This window comes from Balaenoptera acutorostrata, chromosome 4, assembly GCF_949987535.1.
Source record: "Balaenoptera acutorostrata chromosome 4, mBalAcu1.1, whole genome shotgun sequence".
Classification (NCBI taxonomy): Eukaryota; Metazoa; Chordata; class Mammalia; order Artiodactyla; family Balaenopteridae; genus Balaenoptera; species Balaenoptera acutorostrata.
The window spans coordinates 39,345,187-39,368,588 of NC_080067.1; the positions used below are offsets into that span (position 1 = coordinate 39,345,187).

The 23,402-nt window shown below is 35.3% G+C and overlaps 1 protein-coding gene across 1 annotated transcript in view; it reads right to left on the reverse strand.

The window, feature by feature from the left end:
- DHX36 (DEAH-box helicase 36) overlaps positions 1 to 23,402 on the reverse strand; it is a 51,048-nt gene that overhangs the window by 9,962 nt on the left and 17,684 nt on the right. Inside the window, exons 5-17 of the mRNA XM_007164804.2 lie at positions 22,790 to 22,960; positions 21,113 to 21,192; positions 20,300 to 20,374; positions 19,988 to 20,154; positions 18,352 to 18,433; positions 14,002 to 14,142; positions 13,615 to 13,717; positions 13,145 to 13,232; positions 10,043 to 10,098; positions 8,491 to 8,555; positions 7,629 to 7,772; positions 5,258 to 5,375; positions 4,173 to 4,271 (exon numbers count right to left, since the gene is read on the reverse strand). Coding sequence (XP_007164866.1) covers positions 4,173 to 4,271; positions 5,258 to 5,375; positions 7,629 to 7,772; positions 8,491 to 8,555; positions 10,043 to 10,098; positions 13,145 to 13,232; positions 13,615 to 13,717; positions 14,002 to 14,142; positions 18,352 to 18,433; positions 19,988 to 20,154; positions 20,300 to 20,374; positions 21,113 to 21,192; positions 22,790 to 22,960 — 1,389 coding nt within the window. The remainder of the gene's footprint in view (positions 1 to 4,172; positions 4,272 to 5,257; positions 5,376 to 7,628; positions 7,773 to 8,490; positions 8,556 to 10,042; positions 10,099 to 13,144; positions 13,233 to 13,614; positions 13,718 to 14,001; positions 14,143 to 18,351; positions 18,434 to 19,987; positions 20,155 to 20,299; positions 20,375 to 21,112; positions 21,193 to 22,789; positions 22,961 to 23,402) is intronic.

The following is a 23,402-nucleotide window of genomic DNA, read 5'->3' on the forward strand; positions in this document are numbered from 1 at the left end:
TAGATTCTAGTACTTTACGAGACAGGAGAGCAAGAGATAAAATATTTATCTAGAACCCCCCAAAACAGGGGTGACTTCTGCTCTGATTACCTAGATAATTTGATCCAATCATCCTACTGAGCACAGATGGAAAAGCTGCTTGAAGACTGGGGAGTTACAAAAGAATTAGAAAAATCACAAGTCCAGGATTAGGGGAGGGACAGAAGTCCAAGGAAGTGAACCCAACATTGGGGCATCTTTTCCCAGAAGAAGCAACATAAATCCTCTCTGGAAGAAATTACCATCACCCCAAGCTCCAAGTTTTTATCTGCAAAGACCTCTGTAAATACAATGTCTAGTACACATTCAAAATAACAAGATTTGAACAACAACAAAAATAATAAAAAATATAACTCAATTGCCCCCTCTCACTGGCAACCAACCACTAGTTTGTTATAGGGGTGGGAGAGTGGGAGGTACAAACTACTGGTGTAGAACAGACTACAAGGATGTACTGTACAACATGGGGAATATAGCCAATATTTTGTAATAACTGTAAATGGAGTGTAACCTTTAAAAACTGTATAAAAATTTAAGTTAAAAAACAAACCAAAAAAATATAACTCAAATGTCTCAGCAGACAAAGATCTCTACTAAACATTTATGGAGGAAATAACCTCAATCTTATAAAAACTCTTTCAGAGAATAGGAAAATAAATAAATAAATAATACTCTCAACTTGTTTTCTGAGCCTAGCATAATCTTGGTACCAACTTGACAAGGGACATTTGGAGAAAGGGAAACTAAATAATCTTATGCATGAGAAACTCAAAATAAAATAATGGCATATTGAATCCCAGCAAGATAGGTTTGTTTCTGGAATGAAAGTTGGTTTAACAATTGAAAAATCAATGTAATTCAATATATTACAAATTAAACATAAAAAACAGCATAATTGTATAATCTCATTAGAGGCAGAAAAAGTATTTGATAAAATCAATTATCCATGCATGATAAAAATCTCTTAGTAAACTAAGAACAGAAACTTCCTTAATTTGATAGTTTCCACCAAAAATCTTCAAAAAACATGCTCAACGAATTATTGACAGCTTTTCCTTTGAGAATAAGAACATAACACTTCTGCTCAACATTGTACTAAGGATCCTGGACAACAGCTGGAAAGGAATAAATAAAATTGCAATTATTTATAGATGTGACTGTGTACTCAAAAATCTACATATTGTTATCAGAGTAAGTGGGTTTCATAGCATTGATGAATACAAGGTCAACATTCAAAACCAGTTTGATTTCTGTATATCAGACTCACAAGAAAATGAAAAATTTTGAAGTTTGAATATAATCCAAAAATACCACAAACCAAAATATAAATCTTTAAAAAAGTTCTGTAATACACAGAAAACGCTGACACACCAAGAGATTAAATAACTAAATCAATGGGAGAGATCATGTTCTTGTTTGGTAAGACTCAATATTGTAATTCAGGCAGTGTGACACCAGCTCAAGATAGAAATATACACCAATAGAATAAAGGTGAGCCTACAAACAGACAAATAAATCCATAGACACCTGATCTATGACTATGGCTGCAGAACAAAGAGGAAAAGGATGAACTTCTCCATAAATGGTTTCAGTCAACTGCTCTAAAAACTTTGATTCCTACCTCACCTACACACACAGACACACAAATCCATTGCAGATGGATTATATAGCTAAGTGTGAAAAAGAAAACAAAGTTAAAACAATATATCCTCATGACTCCAGGGTAGAGAAAAACTTACTAAAGGACAAAAAGCAGTAACAATAAAGAAAAAGACTGATACATTTGACCACATTAAAATTAGGAATTTCAGTTTATCAAACCACTGTTAAAAAGTGAAAAGGTAAAAATACAGACATGTGCAATACACAGCTGACAAAAGGCTCAGATCAAGAGTACACAAAAAGTATACAATGACCTCCTACAACATAACAGAAAAACAGGCATCAATAATTTATAAATGAGACTATCCAAATGGGCAATAAGCATAAAAAGCTGCCTACAAATTCAACAGTAGTCATGGTAATGCAAACTAAAGCCACAAAACTACTACATACCTATCAACATGCTTAGAATAAAAGACTACAAGTTGGTGATGCTACAGAGCAATGAGAATGCTCACCTACCACTGACACTGGTAGGAGTGTAAGTAGTCTGACAACTTCTACCAAAGTTAATCATACAAATACGTTATGATTCAGTGAATTCACTCAAGTGTACACCCATGAGAAATACTTAAACACGTGCACCAAGAAACAATAAATATTGAAGAACAGTCATACCAGCACTATATGTAACTGCCTCAAATTGGAAATAACAAAAATGCCTTTCAGTAGTCATATAATAAAATATGGTAAAGAAATGAAAATGAATGAACTATAGCTAAAAGCAATAATGCACATGAATCTCACAATGTTCAGTGAAAGAATCGAGAACCCCGTTCCCCCTGCAAAAAAAAAAAAACCCACATCCTGTGTGAGTTCATGTAAAGTTCACAAAAGGCCAAGTTAAACTGAGCTCTTTATAGAGATGTATACTGGTATGGTAAAACCATCAAGAAAAACAAGCAAGAGATTACCATTAAAGTCATGATAGAGGTTATTTTTGAGCCTGAGAGTAGAGTAATTGGGTGAGGGTAGGAAGTTGGTTTTTAGGATACTGGAAATGTTCTTAACTTCTTGACATGAATAAAAATAAGAGTGCTCACTTTGTGATAAACCATTAAGCTGGACATTTTTGTTTTGCTCTTTTACCCTGGATGGGCATGCTGTATTGCACAATAAGAAGTTTTTTTTCAAAACGTAGGCTTCAGACCCTACTGTTGGCAAGGATTTTCCAAGCCTTTTCACAATTTCGTTGCCTACAAATGGCTAAGTAAAGACTGGTTCTTAAATTCAGTTGGGAGAGAGGAAGTCATCCCACTCGGGCTTCAGACTCCAGCCGTCCTCTGGTTGTCTGTCTCTACCACAAATAATACGTTGATTCTCTGATCACCACGTAGCCCTCTACTGCTGTTCTATTTGATAAAAGTCTGGAGGGGAAGAGAGGTCAGGAGTAAAACCGCACTGCTCCCTAAAATACCACTAACCTCACTAAATCTAATCCAAATTCCAACAAAGATGGTCAGGTAAGTTACAATACTTTTCATTTAAACAACTTAATACTCACATTAAGAGCGTATTTTTACATGGACCAAATTCTCAAAATTATCTACATGGATGGCACAAGTAAAATTGAAATACGTAAAATACATCTTCAGCATCCTCTAACCCAGCACTAATCAACAGAACTTGCAGCATTGACAGAAATGTCTATTTCTGCACTGATTATGTGGCAGCCACTAGCCATATGTGCCTACTGAACATCTAAAATGTGCAAGTGTGACCAAGATACTGAATTTGTAATTTAATTCAAAATTTAAATTTAAACAGTCATGTGTGGCTAGTGGCTACTGTGTTGGACAGCACAGCTCTATTCTTTCTCTCCACTTTGGGCATTAACTCACTCACTAATTCTCTCCAGTCCTGTGCCGCTTCTCAACATGGGCTCGTGAAGGGATGGCTACAAACTAAGTGGTCACTTGACTAAGACACTGAAACTAGTTCCTCAAAACACTGACTTCATAAAAGAAGCTAAGGAAAAAAGCTGTACGAATAAAATGATAGGTAGGGGGATAGGATATTTTGGAGAAAAGCCACCTGCTAGTATTCCTTCAAAGATAGAAGAGTTGCCTTTATAAAATGTTCATACTGTCATTAAGTTACCTGTATTTGACAAAAGCTCTAAAAACATTATGGTAATCAGAAAGAGTAGAATAAAGCAACCAAATTCATTTCTAGAATACAAATGAAGAGGACCAGTAATTGAAAGATTTCAAAATTTTATGTAATTTTAAATCAGGCCTATAATGAAAAAACTTGTGTGGAAAGAGCCCAGTATAAGGAAACTCACAAAGGTATCATTTTGTAACTTTCTAATTTATATTTCATACTCCAAGCCAAATAGCCAAAGAGTGAATCAATTTGGCACTGCACATTCATTGGCCTACCTTGCCATAATGAAAGTAAATTTTATAATTAGCTGGCTTACTTACTTTAACACTCTAAGTTAGAATTTTAAAAAAAATCAAACTTACCAGTTCCATCAGGTGCTTTATGGAAAGTAACACTGCTTCATTCGATGGTGGATCCATTAGCCTACTCAGAAAGTAAGCAATTCCACCTAGCCTTAAAATCTGGGGAGAGACAAATATAATTAAACATATATCATATATTGACATAAGAGTTTAATCCTGCCTGTGTCACTGACTCAAAATAAAGCATCAAACCTATACATGATTTTCAAGTTAGTTATTTTACCAGAGTAAGTAAAAATTATATTTGTGATTCTATAAAAACATGTTTAAAGGCCAACATACTACCTTCTAACACCCACCAACTCTATTAATGAGAAAAGTAGCTGGTTAAAATCTCAACAAACAAGTTGATTACCAATTACCTTCAAAATAAGGCAGCTAATTTTATCAAAATACATTAAGATGCTGAAAAAATGGTAAGTAGTCTATAATGAGGGATCTTAAGATATAATAACAGTAGCTAACAATTACTGAACACTTACTATGTGCCAGGCACTGTTCTAAGAATTTTATATGAAGTTAATTTAAATAACTTGCCCAATATAACAGAACCAGCTTGCCACAGGATGATTTGGTAGTCTGGCTCGAGAGCAGTATGTAATTAAAAACTGTTTAGTCAATATCTGATCAAAGCTTTAAAAAATATAATTTATAGTTGACCTTTTTTGAACTGCATGGGTCCACTTACACACAGATTTTTTTTCAATAAATATAGTACTTGCATTTTTATTTTACAGATTTTTAAATTAACTAAGCGTGGGGAAAGGTTTGTGTTCAATTAGAGGTCACAATATGTAGAATCAAAAGAACTAGGGTTTGAGTCCTGATTCTACCTAAACTGTTTAACTAACCACCCTTGGGTGAGTCTTCTATCAATTCCTTTGTTTTTGAGGCAGAAAAGGCAGCAAGTGGATTTTCGGCAACCCTAATCCCCACGCTGTTCAAGGATCAACCGTACTAACACACAGAGAAAAACAAATGCATGGTAAAAATTCTTTCTGGCAGATTAGTATACTACTTTCCTCTATCAAAGATGCTGAAAACTAGAACCCTATTTACTTTCTTAACTCTCCCAGCTAGTTTACCTTTATTTGTAAACAAAGTTCTTCCAAAGGCGTTCTCAAAATTTCTGGCAGTTGATAGTCATCTAGAAGGCTTGCTCTAAGACCATTATACAGATGATAGCAATGACCAGGTTGAACTCTTAAAAAAAAAGGGGCGGGGGGTGTATTATCAGTGACTTTTTAGAACTCCAGAGAAAAGACTAGGCAGGGGAAGTAGTCAATATTTCTTTCAAGCCACACCATAACTAATTTACTTGTTATTTCATTTTTATTAATCACAAATTCCTTCTCCCCACCTGTTTTGAATAAGCTTAAATCCATTAACCCTAAGTCCTAGTTCTAAAAGATACAGGATTGCCTCCCCCTACCAATAATTTGGTTCCCTGTTTCTATCTTACAGATTCCAGACTTATATTCACAATAACAGCAGTATACGTAGGTTAATCTCTTTGGGCCTTGTGAGCATTTTATGTAACAAATCCCGGTATTATGTTAACCTGTCTATATTATTTTAAAAGCTTTTAGGTATGTGCTATTTATTGAGTTCTCAGAGGGATGTTGGAAACGGTTATTGTTTTCATCTAGTGACCTGAATGATACTATTCTTTGTACAATGTTAAGGACAGATATGAAGAGGTTAACGAATTCATTCATCTTCAAGCAGAATAAAATATTTCTGTAGGCGCTTGCTGTTAAAGGAGGGGGAGGCCCTTTTCCTATAGGAGTAAATTAATTCTAAAAATCTTAGCTATTTCTGTCATGAGTCTACAAAGACCCATTATCTATTATATTACATGTCTGCAGAAACTAAAAGTAAGAGGGTCTCCACTGAGGACCACGTAGTTAATATAGTTTGCTCTGGGCTTCAACATAATTATCAATCTAATTAGCTTTGCTAAAGGAATTTATATCTAGAGAGCCCACAAGGGACTATTTTCCATTTGAATTAAACACTGTGTGTGTATATATACATATATACGTATAACTGAATCAGTTTGCTGTACACCAGAAAATAACACACCACTGTAAACCGACTATACTTCAATTAGGAAAAAAACCCACTGTAATTCCACAGTTAACCTTCACCAGGATAGTGGAGATGAGGAATTAGATAAAATGTAATACTTGATTTACTCTATTTCCATAATTGTTTTCATGGATCAAATCTTAAGGCCTAGTGTGTTTACTATTCATTTATAAAAGTGTGCCAAAACCCATTCACCACAGTGAATACTTTTTGAATCAGTATCCAGTAGTGACAGGTCTGCATGGGAAAACTCCAATCCTGCTAGGTCCCCAATCAAGGTATGCCCTGGTTAACTGATTAGAAGGTACACTTTGTGAATTAAGCCGTGACTATGCTCAACAGCACCAACTGCATAATCTAATAAACTACCTGGAAGTCAAGTTATACTGGGATAATCAGCAAAGATCATAGCCAGTGAGTCAGAGCTTTAAAGATATAGTACCAACTTAAAGGACTGATAAAATGGTCTGTAAAATTTTCTTTCAACTCTCCTTTCCTTACTTAAGCCAGTATTTGAAGATTAATAGGAATCTTTTTATTCTACGTGTAAGAGGCAAAACAAAAACTCTTCTAAAACTCCAGACATGATTCTACTACTCATATGAGTAAGGGTATAAAAATACTGTGAAGTATGCATTACAACAAATAATAAGTGCAATTATTTGTGTTAAAGGCAAATCTTTTCTCCTACCATTAAAACAGAGATATTTCTATTTCTTTTGCTATCACCACAGCAGTGAGGAAAAGGTATTTTCCCTGTGTTTTCATTGGTAACTGATAGTGAAAACCCAGCACAGCTGTGAAGTATACTGATGAGGAGCCCAGACCGTGCAGCCAGACTGCCTGGCTTCAAATCCTGGCTCTGCTACTTACAAAACTGTGTGACTTTGGACAGATGACTTAATTTCTTTGTACCTTAATTTCTTTACCCTTAAAATAGAGATAATAACCTATACTTCATAGCACTGTGGTAAGGATTAAGCAAGTTAATGTATATAAAGTATCTATGAGATGATCTGACATTCAAATATTATTAATAGCTATCATTATTCGTAATATATGCTTTTTAAAAAGAAACACAATTATATGTAATATAGCTAATAACATAAAGAATAAAGAATATTAATTTTAATTAACCAGACTGAGGAATTAGAGGTAGAAATATCATAAAATAGAAAACTTGGTAGATAGTTTTTCCAAAGCAACTATGATTAAAACAACTTTCCCATTTAAAAACGTGCTGCAGTTAGTTTTAAAAAATATGAAAGGTAACCGTCCTAAATAAATATTTTAAAATGCCACCAACACATTTTGCTACACAAAATTTTTTTGCTTTTAAGGCTTCACACAAAGGTCCCACCTTACCTTCCAGCTCGACCTTTCCTTTGTTTAGCATTAGCTTTACTAACCCACTCGGCAGACATTGTACTGATGTTGTTCTGTGTGTCAAAGTGTGTCTCCTTTATTTTTCCTCCATCTATTACATAAACTACATCATCTATGGTAATGCTGTTTGGAAAATAAATATATAAAAAATGTTAAAAACACATGAAAAGTACATTAACCGATAACAGGCCTACAAACAGGGATTTTAAAGCATTTTTTATTGCATCAATTTGATTTTTAGCAGTTCAGGATTTTCACCACTCTTCCCAGTTACCAATGTAAGGGGGATCAAGCACCAAATCACAGGCAGCATCAGCAGCTTCAGCGGCAGCACATAGGGCCAATCTTACAGATCATGTGCTAAATTCTTATTTGCCTACAGCCAAACTGCACAGCTTGCCTGAGGACTTTTGTACCTAGCTTTAGGAGCCCTCCAGTTCCATGATTTAATATCAGTTTCCACAGAACAATCTGCTGCCGTGACCATACTGGTATAATAGTACCTCCAAGGGAATACATTTTAAATGCTGTATATAACTAATTACCAAACTACCAAACAATTCTACTCCCAACCAGAAAAACTGACCTCAGTTCCCATGCTTCTTTAGGAAAGCGTTAAAACAACCACTTAATAGGCTATTTCTAAAGGGACTAGAACATTAGTATAGGTTGAAAAAACCCCCACAAAACCTATGTTCACTACCATAACTAAATTAAAATAGCTTTACTTTTAAGAAATTACAAAGTATTTTGTAGAAGAAAAAAATTAAAGTATGTTAATAATTTATGGGGCTCAAAACTAATGTAATCAACAGTAGTTGGTAATTAAAACAATTTTTACCTAGTCTCTGCAATGTTGGTAGCAATTACTATTTTCCGAACACCAGGAGGGGTTCTTTTAAATACCTGTAAGAATAAATACATCAAAATCCCAAAAGTAAACTAATTTCTGATACATTATTCTTGCAAATAGAGGAATTACTTCAGGTACTGTTCATTTTTAGCAATTCTGTGTTCACTGACATATATGCATCTAATATTTATAGATATATTTATAAAGTATACATCATCTTCAATACCACAGAATTCCCTTTTGGTAAATCAAACAATCTCCCACAGATGTCAGCACCTTACCACAAACAAGATTTCAAACAAAATGTGATAATTTAAATATAGAGATAATTTGAATTTATAGATATTTAAGTAGTATATAAATTACTAATGATATTTAAATATGATAATTTAAAATTTGTTTTTTAACAAATGCTGGAGAGTATAAACGTCTTACTGTATAGTCAAACTTTTAAGGGAGAGGGACAGAAGTTTAAAGATAAGAATTATGAGTTACCCAAAACTATAAAGGTAAGATCACCAACCAACCAGGCAGATGCCCAATCGTCAGAATGAACGTCAGCTGGCTGTGCCACGGTATACTAGCTTTCTGACTGGACTGGATTTTAAAAATAAATCCCCTTCACATGGTGAATCCTACAATGTCATGATGGCAAGTACCACCTTGGCCGAAAAGCAAAAAAATGCATAAACTTATCCCCTCGTTCATAAAAGTGATAATCAATAAATAAAATGTTGTTTGCCCGTCTAGTCACATATTCTCTAGCAAAGGAATAAATAATTTACGGTGAGGGTGTCAGAGATGGCAGTACCTCCACACTGGATACAATTTTGTCCAATCTTTGGAATCAAAAGTTCTCTTTCTTTCCTCTTCTCTTCCCTCAGGTATGCACTCTGTATCTAATCCAGCTGGCTGAGCCTTACTCAGGACTAAGGTACCAGCAGAAAGGATATTAAAAAGCTCTCAATAAAAAATGTCAAGATATTTTCTTACAAAGAGTGGAAAAATGGATCCATCTCATTCTACAAGAAACTGCAAACACTAGAAAATCACCTTGCCTTTGAGAAAGCAGTGTTCATTCTAACTAGAGAAATCCCTGCATCTGACAGAGCCAAAACATCCAAAACCATAATAATACATTATTGAAATCTCATGCCTGCAAATGTACTAATTCTGTTAAATCAAAATTTCAAATATCAAGCTGTACATGTCACAGATTATTAACTTCTAGGTTGAGTTATTTTTATTGGTATTCACATACTTTTTTCTTTTATTCAGGAAACCCAAACAAGTTCTTGGTAAAACCAATCTTTAAACGTTTCCCTAATGCTGACAAAACTAATCTGATTTGTGGATTACCCTCTCTTATTCAACTTTTTGTACAATCATTCCCTGAAGACTCATTTGCACAGGTTCTCAAAGAAGTATTTTTTTATATGGATTACTATTTGAAAATGTGCCTTAAAAAATAAAAGAAAATAAAACCTACAATAAGCAGTCCTTAAAGCCTGCCGCAGTTTGAAAGATAAATTTAACATACCTGTGTCTGGTTAACTGTAGGCATCAGTGAATGTAAAGGTATAATAAGAAACCTGTCTGAAAATTAAAAAGAAAATTAAACTTTAAGACAAATAGTTGCAGAAAAGCTCCATCAAAAAAATATGGAACAGGGACTTCCCTGGTGGTTAAGAATCCGCCTGCCAATGCAGGGGACATGGGTTTGAGCCCTGGTCCGGGAAGATCCCACATGCCGTGGAGCAACTAAGCCCACGCACCACAACTACTGAGCCTGTGCTCTAGAGCCTGCGAGCCACAACTACTGAAGCCCACGCGCCTAGAGCCCGTGCTCTGCAACAAGAGAAGCCACTGCAACGAGAAGCCCGCGTACCACAAAGAGTAGCCCCTGCTCTCCGCAACTAGAGAAAGCCCACGCGCAACACGAAGACCCAATGCAGCCAATAAATAAATAAATTTATTAAAAAATATATATATATGGAACAATGAATTCAGATGCTAAGCCACTTGATAATCAGACCAACTTTATTCTTTTTATGTTCTTGTTAATATTTTTTTGTTAATTCTAAATTCCTAAAGAATGCTTAAAAAAGTTGGAAGCTCTCTTTTCAAATTATACTAAAAAAAATAATTAACTCCATTCCCACCACTAACTGAAGACCAAAGGATTTTGCTTAACATGGATGAATATGTTTGTAGACTTTGGGTAATCCTACTTTAATCATACAAAGAATATTTAAATTTTTAAAGCAAATTACGTACTAAATTTCCATGTCCTACTTAAAAATAATGAAATAGCACTGGTTAAATGTAATACATTCCAAAAGTGACCCACATTTAAAAAAAATAATTGTTAGGAATATAAGAAGTTTTAAGTTTCAAAATGAAGTTGCTCAAGCCCATTCATGATTATTAGCCAATAGGCAGAAAGTTTGATGTAGTACGGTAATGGGAAGGAGAAAGAATGTTAAGGAAGCAAGGGTAAAATTTCAGTTAGATATAGTTACCAAAGTGCAACCTGACTTACATCTCCAGCAAGAGTGTCCAAATGACCCCTAGATAGCTGTATTTCCCCCAGATAAAGAACTGTTGTTATTCAAAGGAGATACGGTGCTCCCCCATAGACTCTCTCTGACCCCCCCGAACTTAAAAAGCAGTAAAATGCTGTCAAGCAATTGGTATTGCTAAAAAAGAATGCTCTTAATTACTTGTCTCTGTGACACGATATGAAATACATCAACTCTAAATACTTAACTGGAATTGAATCAAGCCTTCAGATATAACTTCCAGTTTGCAAGGGAATAGAGGTAAGAGAGGATCAAATGAAATGATACCATAAAGATTCAGACAGTTCCAGAATGTTGCAGACTTAGTCTTTTCCACCATGGGTAAAGTAAGGGGAGAATGGGAGTGATGTTCTAGAACTAGAGTAAACGATCTATCAGTTTGACTTTTTCTATAGTCTGAGCAAGCTAGCTGTGAAAGACACTTTAGGGGAAAAAATGGGAAAATCTGATTATAGACGATTATCAGATGATGTTAAAAGATTAGGTATGTTAAATTTTTGAAAGATTTCCGTTAAAAGAAATTAAGTTGGTGGTGGAAGTATAAATACCTCCATCCCTGAGAATAATTCAATTAGAAAGTTAATCAAGTCAACTATAATAATCTATAATGTCACACCCTTTCCCCACTCCCCCCAAAATGATCTTCCCTGCATTTTTCTTGGAAAATATATACACACCCTTATTTTTTAAAACTAAAAGTAGATCATACAATAGTGTTTATGACGGGGAAAGGAGAGGCCAAAATTGGAAGGTTCAGCCAAAAAAGTATTCCAATTGTTTAAAAAACTAATTCGGTTGTATAGTTCAATCACGGCTATACTTTTTCTATAGAGAAAGATTATCAATGACAAGGAAAAGAGAAAGCAGTATTTCATTATAGAGGAATCATGGTGATCAGATAAAAATATTTTTCTGGCTAGAGAATAAATAATTCTAATTATAAATAATTTTTTTTTTTTTAAAGATTTTCTTTATTGATTGATTGATTGATTGCTATGTTGGGTCTTCTTTTCTGTGCTAGGGCTTTCTCCAGTTGCGGCAAGTGGGGGCCACTCTTCATCACGGTGCGCGGGCCTCTCAGTATTGTGGCCTCTCTTGTTGCGGAGCACAGGCTCCAGACGCGCAGACTCAGTAGTTGTGGCTCACGGGCCTAGTTGCTCCGCGGCATGTGGGATCTTCCCAGACCAGGGCTCGAACCCGTGTTCCCTGCATTAGCAGGCAGATTCTCAACCACTGCGCCACCAGGGAAGCCCTAAATAATTTTAATTATAGAGAATCCTTGAGGGCATTACCATGATGGGATTTAACAAAGAATAAAAAATATTTTAGCCAATAAAATTAGATCGAAATATTTTTTAGTGTTTTGTAAAAAATAAAATGTATCAAAAGCACTTCAACAGAGTAAGGTTAGGAAGTATATTCAGAACTATAAAATACTAAATAGAATTTGCTTTGCTAAAGTTAATAATGACTCCTGAAAAAGCTTTAACTGAATTTCATAGGAGAAAAATGTTCCCATGCATTTCTCTAAGATGTAAGAGGTTATACCTCTCAAAACATGCTGTTAAACAATCAGAATCACCTAAGGACTTTTTTTGTTTAATTCAGATGTTCAGGTCACATTCTTATATTTTGGGATCTGGGTATCTGCATTTTAAAGAAGTGCCATGGGTGACTCTGCTGTATAGTCAGCTGAGAAATAGTGGACTAAGGGATAAATTCAAACTTCTTTTCTGCCCAGCTAAATGCAGAAGTGAGTGAAAAAAAAAAAAACTCCAAAGCCAGCATCTTAACTTTATGAACTCAATTTTATTAGGCAAATTTAGGAAGAGAGGAAAAATAGTCTCACCATAATACTAAATAAGGAACTTCACTACACACCTACCATCTTCATCTCTGACCTAGAACTTCCAAGAAAAAAAAAGAAAAAAAGAAGATACAACTTTTGAAAAAACCCAAGCTGGACTAAGACCACCAAGCTCAAATGAAAGAAAATAACCAGGCTACATATGATTCAAGTACCACTCTTGGAATTAGAATAAAATGCATTTCTATAATACCTGATTTAAACATCACTTGTGACATCAAGAGATCATGTAAAGTGCTGATATTGTCCCAACCTGGTAGAAAGACCAATATTGCACCATCCTATATGGAGGGGAAAGAACCATTACAAAGGATCACGTAACAAAATACACTAAGTACAATTCTGTGTACAATTAAGTCTTCATTAAAATTATACTAGCTCAAGATAACTTTAGTTACTAATTATAACTAAAGAATATAAGTTCACTTTTTAAAAACAGGATTTATAATCCAGACATTTCATCTGTTTAGTCTTTTCTTCAAACAGGTCAAATGTCTAAATCTTTTGGTATTTTGAAATTCCTATTTCTGGTGTCAAAAGCCATTTCTTCCATAGGTTATTTTTTTTTTAAAGCATTTAAGAAAATTTTCTTTTTTCATGGCCTTGATACAAAAATAAAATTGAAATTATATTTCAATTCTGAAACTTAAAAACAAAACTAACCTCTTCTTCCAAAACAATGTATCGAATAAGGGCAGCAATCAAATTCAGATCAACTTTATCATCATCCATCATTCCTATAACATCTATAGTGCTTGGAGAATACCTATCAAAGTCAAATAGAAAGCCATGAAATACTTGATAGTTTCCTGAAGTTTAACTTGCTATAAAACCTTATAATTAACTCAATCTGCAAATGGGAAAACATAATCAATAAATAGGAAAGAATTACTGGGATTATGATAGTGTTTACAAGTCAAATCAGTATAGTATTCAGCTAGAATATGAGACTTGCAATGCTATCCTTAAAAGCGTACAAAATCAAGACAATCCTGCTTTTTGTTTTAGTCATTTAGCCACCGTGTTCACTTTCAAACAAAACGGACTTACTTTTTTCTCAATTCCCTTACATAACCTGGCCAGCGTTCTTTATAGATTGCTTCTTTTTCTTCTTTTTCTTGTCTATTTACATGCCCTTGCATGAAACCCCTCTTAAACTGGGATCGGTGTTCTTTTTGTTCTGGAACATATCTAAAATAAAAACATTCTTAAATAGCTTCACTTTTTTGAAACTCTGGTTTTAGCTAATATTCAATATCTCTGACTTTTTTTACATTTAGGATTTTAAATTTTAAAGAACATCTTCACTATCCTTTCTAGTGAATGCTAGTTAAATATAAATTTATTACCAAGTATTAACATATAAAATGACATTTTAGATAAAAATCATTCTTCTCTATCAAAGTATATAAACCTCTAGATCATCTTCAGCAATAAAAATTTAAAAATAACTAGAGTAACTTCCATCTTTAAGTTTGAATTTGCTTTTAAATCAAAAGTTAACATTAATGTAAGTCTAAAACAACAGTTAATGATTGCCTAGAAGACTCAGATTTTGAATACAGGAGGTTTCCAAACCTGAGTGCACATAAGAATCCCCTGGGGAGTTTGTAAACTAGACTCCTAAATCTTATATTGTGATTTGGATTCAGTAGGTCTGGCTGGGGTCTGCTAATCCAGGAATTTTAATTAGTGCCCCAGGAGATTCAGACGGTGTAGAGATCTACAGACCCATGCTTGAGAACTACTTAGTTGTGCTCAGTCTCACAGACATAGCTAATGGCAGAGCGAGAATCAGCATTCAAATCTCTTATGCGTCAGTCCAGTACTATGCTTTGACTCCACCATGCTGCAGTGACTGCTAAAAACAGAGGGCACATCTGCCCAAGAATGTCACCTACCATAAGTGGGTTCTCAGAAGCATGGGAGTAGAGAGGGACAAAGAAAAATGAACCTACACTTTAACCCCAAAGCCCCTCAGAGTTTACCTAGAGAAGAGCATCTAGACGGAATGGGGGATTTGGAGCATGGGCTTCGCGAGTCAGACAGAATGGGACTGATGTCCTCGCTCTGCCATTGACTAGCTGTGCGACCTTGGGCAAGGTATAAACCTCTGGTCTTTAGTTTCCTTATTTGAGAGATTAATACTCTTTTAACAGTATTGTATGAGAATTTTTTTTAAAAAAAGTGATAAAGCACAGTGCCTGACACATAGCAGACACCCCAAAAGTATTAATCAATCCCCTTCCTTATTCAGTACCTGTGACCCAGGATTCCCCTAAGTCTTCGATACATATAGAGGCACCAACGTGAGGTAGGGCAACCTGAGACAGAGATTAGTCTAGTCAGCAGGATGGACCCACAGTTGGCTCCCTTCCCAGTAATTCCAAAAACAGAGGTAACCTTTAACCCCCCTCCCCAAGAACCCAATCACAACCCTCCGTTAACACCTCACCTACTTTCTTCCCTACTTCCCTGTAGTGCAGCTCTTCTTCTGGGAAAGGAACAGCTGGGGGCCTCTGCTGAAAACTTCTATCCAATGACTACCCTACTTCACCCCCACTCTTAGGCTGGCTAAAGAATGACAAGTGCACAGATACCATCCTTTTGCTTCAAGAGACTCCCCTTAGCTACAATTCCTTGTACATTCCCTGCCTTATGGGGACCTTAAGAAAGCAATCCATCTTTATGTAATTTTAGATTACTGATCCCTGGAACTTTGTTTTTTTTTTTTTTTTTTTTTTTTTTTTTTTTTTTTTTTTTTTTTAATGATATTCTTGTCTGCTTACATTCTTTTTATGTACGTATGTATGTATGTATGTATGGCTGTGTTGGGTCTTCGTTTCTGTGCGAGGGCCTTCTCTAGTTGTGGCAAGCGGGGGCCACTCTTCATCGCGGTGCGTGGGCCTCTCACCATCGCGGCCTCTCGCTGCCGCGCACAGGCTCCAGACGCGCAGGCTCAGCAATTGTGGCTCACGGGCCGAGTTGCTCCGCGGCATGTGGGATCTTCCCAGACCAGGGCTCGAACCCGCGTTCTCTGCATTGGCAGGCAGATTCTCAACCACTGCGCCACCAGGGAAGCCCTGGAACTTTGTTTTTATTGTCAAGCTGTTGCCTATTATCTTAGAAAACAATTGGTAAATGTGCTATGGTAGGAGACGGGACACATGGTAGAAAGTGGAATTGAGGAGGGAGAGCATAAAAATTTATAAGCACTGATGATAAAACCAGAGCATGGAAGACCAACATACACTTTCACTTTTATATGTTCCCCCCTGACATACACCACTTCCCTCTTCGCTACACTGATTTCACTGCTTTCCTGACTTGTCCAGCCTACCCCTGCTTTATAAACTCATTTCCAACGTACTCTCACTGCCCCAGAACAGGTCAATCACACCTTAGAGAGTTTGTATGTCTCCCTATCTAGATATAAGTTCTGAGGGTGTGTAATGAGTCTTTCGCTTGTTTTATGCTCAGATCTTAGTGCACAGTGCAAGCCACAAATTTAGTTTAAAAAATATTTGTTAAATAAAGCCCTTTCAAAAGCTGACTTTTCTCCATGTGAAATATGCAGCAGGATCTTTGTTCTCACCTTCCCACTATCACTTCCTGATTTTCTCCTTTAACAAGTAAGCTGTGGAGTCTTGAAAAAAAATCTCAGCACAAATGTTTCTACATCTGTCCATATATTTTTCAGATGTTTACTACAGGCCAGGCCCTATGCTATGCACTAGTCACAAAGATGAACAGGACAAAATCCTCGACCTTGAAAATTTGAAATCTAGTGCAACAGGCAAATATAAAAAGATACATTACATGGCAATAAGTGTTATAAGAGATATGACAGAAGTGCTCTGGGAGTCTTGTTGAGAAGGTAACTCACTCTGTGAGAGGCATCAGAGAAGGCTTAATGGGCAATGAAACTGGGATTTGTTCTTACATAACAGTTTATAGATGAAAAGATGAAGAAGGTGGCAAACGTAGCTCTAGAAGGAGGAAATAGCACGTAACAAAGCATAGTCATGAAAGAAAGGGCACAAGCTGGCAGACTAGTGATTAGTGCATTTAGGATGGGCAGACCATGGGATGCATGAGGCTAGGAAGAGAGAACAGGGCCAGACTGTAAAAGAGCCTTGGGGTGACAGGCTAAGGAACTGGAATCTGATCCTATGGGGCTGTGCTTTCCCAGCCCTTTCTCATCAAGGAATACTAATATAATTTTGTACGGCTCCTCGAGAAGCCTGATAGCAGCTAATGACCAGTGCTGAGGGGATCAATAACTTGGGCATACCAGCTGAGGTGCCCTGCTACAGGCCATGACAAACCCATAAAGGTTCCTCAATCAGTTTTCACAAAGAAATCTCAAAGGGGGTGCCCTAGGGGAGAAAACTCACATGACTAGATTTCTTTGGAAAATAGATGGCAGCAGTTTTAAGAGTGAAGACCACAGTGCCAAGAGAGGAACTATTATGTTAACACAGGAGAGATAATAAGGACCTTAAGTAGAAGAAATAAAAATGAGAAGGTATGTTCAAGGAGAAAGCTCTCAGGGTTTTTGAGGGGGAGAGTGGGATGGGATATAGAACGACTTAGAGTAGTCTGGTTACTGAGCATGTAAAGCAGGTAACATATCCTGGTATGTAACTGCTTGATAAACACCAGCTCTCCTGATTTACAGCTTAGACAACTGGGGGGAGGATAATAGGAGTAACCATTATAATAAGGCATACTAAGCAACACAGATTGCTTTAATTTTTGGTGGAAGCATGGCGGGAATCAAATATAAGATCATGATTTTTGTTTGAAAAGTGTGGGGTTCAAGAAATCTGTGGTACTGCAACGCTGCTGAGTATAGTGTTAGATAACAAGTTTAGAATTCAGGAAGAGCTTCAGTTCTGAAGCTCTAGTTCTGCAAGCTATTGGAAAATAGTTCTGAAAATTTGGAACTATGGTCATGGAAAAAAGATTTAACGGTGAAATCATAAAAGGCTGAGAAAAGAGTAAGTGAGAACTCTAGGGGGAAAATCATATTTAAAGGGTGGGGAATGGAAGCCAGCAAAAGAGAATGAATACCAGGTAGGAGAACCAGAAGAGAGGTTCAGCACTAAAGACAGAGGTTCCCAAACTTTACTGCCCAGGGTCCTTAAACAATACTGATGCCTGGCTACCAGCCCAGACTCTGTAATATAATTAAGGTATGAAGTGTGAATGTGGGTTTTAAAAAGCTCCAGGTCATTTTAATGTGCAACCAAGTTTGGGAATCCCTGATTTAAGGAAAAACAATGTTTTAGAGATGAGTTTGAAACAGTTTTAAGGGTGAGTTTCTGAGACTAAAGTTTGACAAAATGGTGACATGTTATTACTTTTAATCGCTTTTAGTTCCTAATATTTACTTACCTTATTTTTTCAATTATATCTTCCAAAAGATACTCCACAACCGGAAAAGTAAAACCAGGTATATGTATCATTGGACAGTTACCTATCATGGTAGATAAAACATAAATCTGTACTTGAATGTTCAAAAAAAAAACAACTCAACAGACTGTAAATAGCACAATGACTCCATTAGTTTTAACTTCAGAAAATGGTCCTGAAACTTTTACAGCTCTACCTTATTTTTCCATATCTAATTTAATAAAACCAGCAGTCTAGTGTTCACTCAGTACCGATTTACTGTTACCAAACTGTACACACATCTCACAGTTCTACAAGGTAACCCAGAATAGCAAAAAACAGAGTATTTTAAGTTGGATTCAAGCCCTATTAAGCCTATTTCTCTTCATCACTGGCCACGATGGTGCCATGAACCTAAGTTTTAGTGAAATCTACATAAGAAACAAAACCCCTGTGGTGTCCAGAGTTAGGGAAAGAAAAAACATAGTTAAAGCAACACCTAACCAAATATTAAACTGTTGCTTACTATTTTAGAATCATTAGTTAAAAAATAAGTCTCTTAGTATTGTTATTTAAATGCTATTTAGGTTTTTTGTATCGAACAAAATAAACCATATACAGTGTAAACAAAGGCCAATACTGTAGACACAGATCAAAGTATCTGAGGTGACACCAAACTTTGCCTCTGACTTGCATAAGTTTACTCAAAGTTAGTTCTGGATTTCTCATCAAAAAGGACTGAGACAGAGACAAAGACAAAGTATAATATGCTGAACTAATCTCACAAGGCTTTGAGGGTCAACTGGGCTGAATACAAACACATTAAAAATAGTTCTATTCCATTTTCATTCCCTTTTCTCCTCCTTGTCCCAACAATTTAAGCAGGAGAGACAGTGAGGCATAATTTTAGAAGAATGTACTCTGCAGCTAGTCAAATTTAGTTTCTTTTTTTATTTTTTTTGGCCACTCTGTGCAGCTTGTGGGATCTTAGTTCCCTGACCAGGGGCTGAACCCAGGCCCCAGCAGTGAAAGCACTGAGTCCTAATGGCTGGACTGCCAAGGAATTCCCTCAAATTTAGTTTCAAATCATCTTGACTCTCTGTTAATTATGAAACCTTGGGTAAGCTACTTAACTACTCTGAGGCTGTTTTCTCATCTGTAAGAATAAGAATAGCACCTACTTCACAAGGTATTATGAGGACTGATGAAGACATGCCAAATACACTACCTGGCACATTGAAGGTATTCCATAGTGGTTGCTAGTTATTACTATTATTAGCAAATTGCCACCCTAGCCTGTGATATTACATAAAAGCCACAGAAGAATCACAAAAAAAGTTTATAAAATTATTCAAATCTGTGGTTTGACTTCATTGATGTCACCTTAATTATCTGGTGGAAGCACCAAAAGGCTACATGTCTTCACTATAAGAACAGAGATGATGCCACCATTTTTTAAAAACAGGCCCAATTCTCTGTGAGACTACAGGGTAGATGAATATTCAAATAAAATGAACTGCTAAACATTTATTTTGACTACTCTGTACCTAGCACTGTATTAGTTTTCTTTAAAAAATTGTTTCTAAATTCAATGGCTTTGTGATAACTTTCTAAAGTAACAACCATAAATTTTACTCACCAAAATATTCTGAAAATTTCTCAGCATTCAATGTTGCACTCATCAAAACTATTTTCAGGTCAGGTCGATAATTGAGAAGATCTTTAACAACAGTCATTAAAACATCTGACTGTAGATTTCTCTCATGGATTTCATCAAGCACGATATGACTAACACTGGACAAATGCCTAAAGCAGAAGTGTAAAGTTCGTTACTCAGCACCAAATTCAAAAACAGAACCATTTTACTTTTACATAAATTAATAAAATCCAATTTAATAATTACATCTTCTGATAACATTTAACTAAATGTCCTGAGTTGAAACATACTCACTGGTCTGACTGAAGCCACTGAAGGATAATTCCTGTCGTACAATATAAGATAGAACCCTGTTTCCTTGGCAACCGACTGTGAATGAAAGACATGAGTTAACTCTTGGTTTTCTTTACTAATAAATTACTTAAGTACCACAAAAGTTTAAAAGAATATCTTCAACTTAAAAAATGTTTTCAGTTTTAATGAAAAACTTCATACTTAAATTTTAGTTACTGGAACCCTTACAACGATAGAGTAATGAGACATACTAGCTTCAAGTTCATTATACATTATTTCTGTTATGATATAATGTTAATGATTTCTTTTTAAAAGCAGAAGTGCTACCATTCAGAAAAAGACCAAATATTTAGGGAACTAAACTTCTGTTCAGTGATTAGAAAATCAATTCATTTAAAAAGGTAAATGGAATCTTGACCTGCAGAGAAGGACTAAAGAAATATAGTGGAATGGGATAGGGGGTTAAAGACACAAAACTAAATTCCGTCAGGCAGTGGCTGCATGATGGTATCAAAATATACAGGAGGTCAACTCCTTTTCAGGGTGAGTGATGGTCTACTAACATATACCCAGGAAAAATGTTATCTTTCTAATCATTCCATAATGTAAAAGACATCTTAAAATGGCAATCCAAATCTGAATTTGGGTTAAAAAAATGATTTTGTGGGTTGCAAGCCTCATATGTTGCAGTTACTTTAAATGTTAATTCTAATAGCAATAATCAGCATAAAAATAGGGGAAAGATCTTTCTTTTGAATCTCTAACTTCAAAGTTTCACTAAAATCTACCTGTAAACAAGTGAACATTCTTTACCTCTGGAGACGAATTTGGTATCCGGTACTATTACCATTGCCACAAGATTCTGCCCTTTCTGCAGCCACTCTCTCTGCAACCTTTAATTAAAATAAAGTACAGTTACAAAGAAAACATTTCCTTTAGAGTAAATATCGTGAACGCCTATGAAAATCTGGCTGCTGAAAACACTAACCATTAGATTTTCAGAATTAAAAAAATAGAAACAGATATTAAAATCTGAGGTATCTAAAACTGTGTCCCTTAAGAGATGAAGATTACCTGTTTCTTATGTTTACTTCTCATTTCCTCTGAAATTCTCCCTCATAACTATTTTCAAAGCGACTTTCTATAAACCCTCTCTACCTTTGTCTTTTTTAAAAAAAGTTGGAAATCGTAATCTAAACTTGTAAAACTTGTATATAATTTTAGGGTAAACATACGTTGATACTTTTTTTTCATTTGTTTCTTTTTCGTAGAGATTGGTAGGCTTAATTTCTAGTTCTTGGTTATGTTCTTAAAGTTACGGCTGCCAAAGATAAGCTCTAGACATGAAATCTTATAATCCAACACTGATTTGTATAACTAAAAGTAACCAACAGTCATCTAGTGACAGAACAGTGATTTATGAGGTTAGAAATAGAAAATGACATGATTAGTTTTTAAGAAATAATACTTCAGAAGGAAAAGTTTTCAATCATTCTATCCCATATAAACTGACTTGGACCATTACTTCACTTTTTACTATTGATTTTTAACTTAAGTCAGGCTATATAACAGTGTTATGACAAAAATGGCTTATTTTTCACCATTCTATGAACCTATGCCATTTCTAGGAATATCGTCCTCCCATAAAGACTGCTGCTTTACTTTTTTAAAAATAGTATCTCTTAGAAACCACAGTTTAAAACGTATATAGTAGCTCCTACAAAACACTGCTGTAATTGGTAATGCAGTTTCTGACCAGATTCTGTATTAAATGACTTAGAGATGTAATCAATAGTACTATCATAAAACCAAATACAACCACAAATCTTCATAATTTAAATTTACACACAGAATTACATAACACTGAAATAAATGTACTATACACAATGAATGTTGTAAGAAACCCCAAACATTTTTAAAGAACATATAACATATATTTAACTAGGTCACCTAACTAAACACAAACAAAAAATGTTATTTGTAATAAACATGTACTTAATACCTGCTTCATGATAAACCTGAAACAATGCCTTATTTATGATAAATTCCCTCTTACTGAATTGCATTAAAAAGTCAGAAATACAGCTACCACCACTCAGTGTACTTATATACGGAAAAAAACAGAGAGCCGAAAACAGTATTGAATGAATCAAGGAGTAAAATGTAAAGCATCTAATGATGCAGATTATTTGAAGCTTCTAATTAACTCTATAAACATTATCAATTTTTTGTTCTTTTAGTTTTATACTGAAAATTGTCTGGATTTTTAATTTATCTTGAACTCCTAAACATCTATTATCAGTAACAGAGAGAGGTCAATTTTTTGGGCTTTACTACCAAATACTTGTTAACCAAATTTTGCTTTTATAGCAACATATCTTAAACCTAATAAAAAATCACCCTAACCTTCAAAATCAATAAGTTCTAGCAGGACTACATGGGAGAATGGAAAACAAAGTGGGGAATTTTAAAGAGTGAGAGATTACTTACTGAAATGGCACTAATTCTTCTTGGCTGAGTACAAACTATCCTGCATGCAGATCCTTTTCCTCTTTCAATGTAGTTATCCAAAATGAACTGAGTAACTTGAGTGGTTTTTCCACAACCAGTTTCACCACTTACTACTGTTACCTGATGGTTATCGATCATATTTACCAATTCCTATTTCAAAAGGGAAAATAAGTGAAGGACATCACATGTTGACTAAGTCTGAAAAGATAGTTACCAAAATCCTACCAAACTGAAGGTAATTGTTTTTAACAAGCATATTAATACTTTAAAAATTCTGTTATATGCAATGCTGGCAGTTTGGATATCTGGATCTACCAGTTTTCAAGAGATAAGAAGCACCAAATTATAAAAAGAACAGAGCCATGGCTCTGTTAATGAAAAACACACTGACAAGAACAAGAAGAGACAGCTTATAAATCCATACATAAGAATTAACATAAATTAAAAAGAATGGTGACATGTGGGGCTACTGAGTACAAGGCAGATCCCCTGATACCTAAAAAACTACGAGGAACATTAAGGATTTATATCATAAATCATAATATGGCTTTGTCTGCAGAACAAGTTTTGTATACTGTTTTCAAGAACAAGG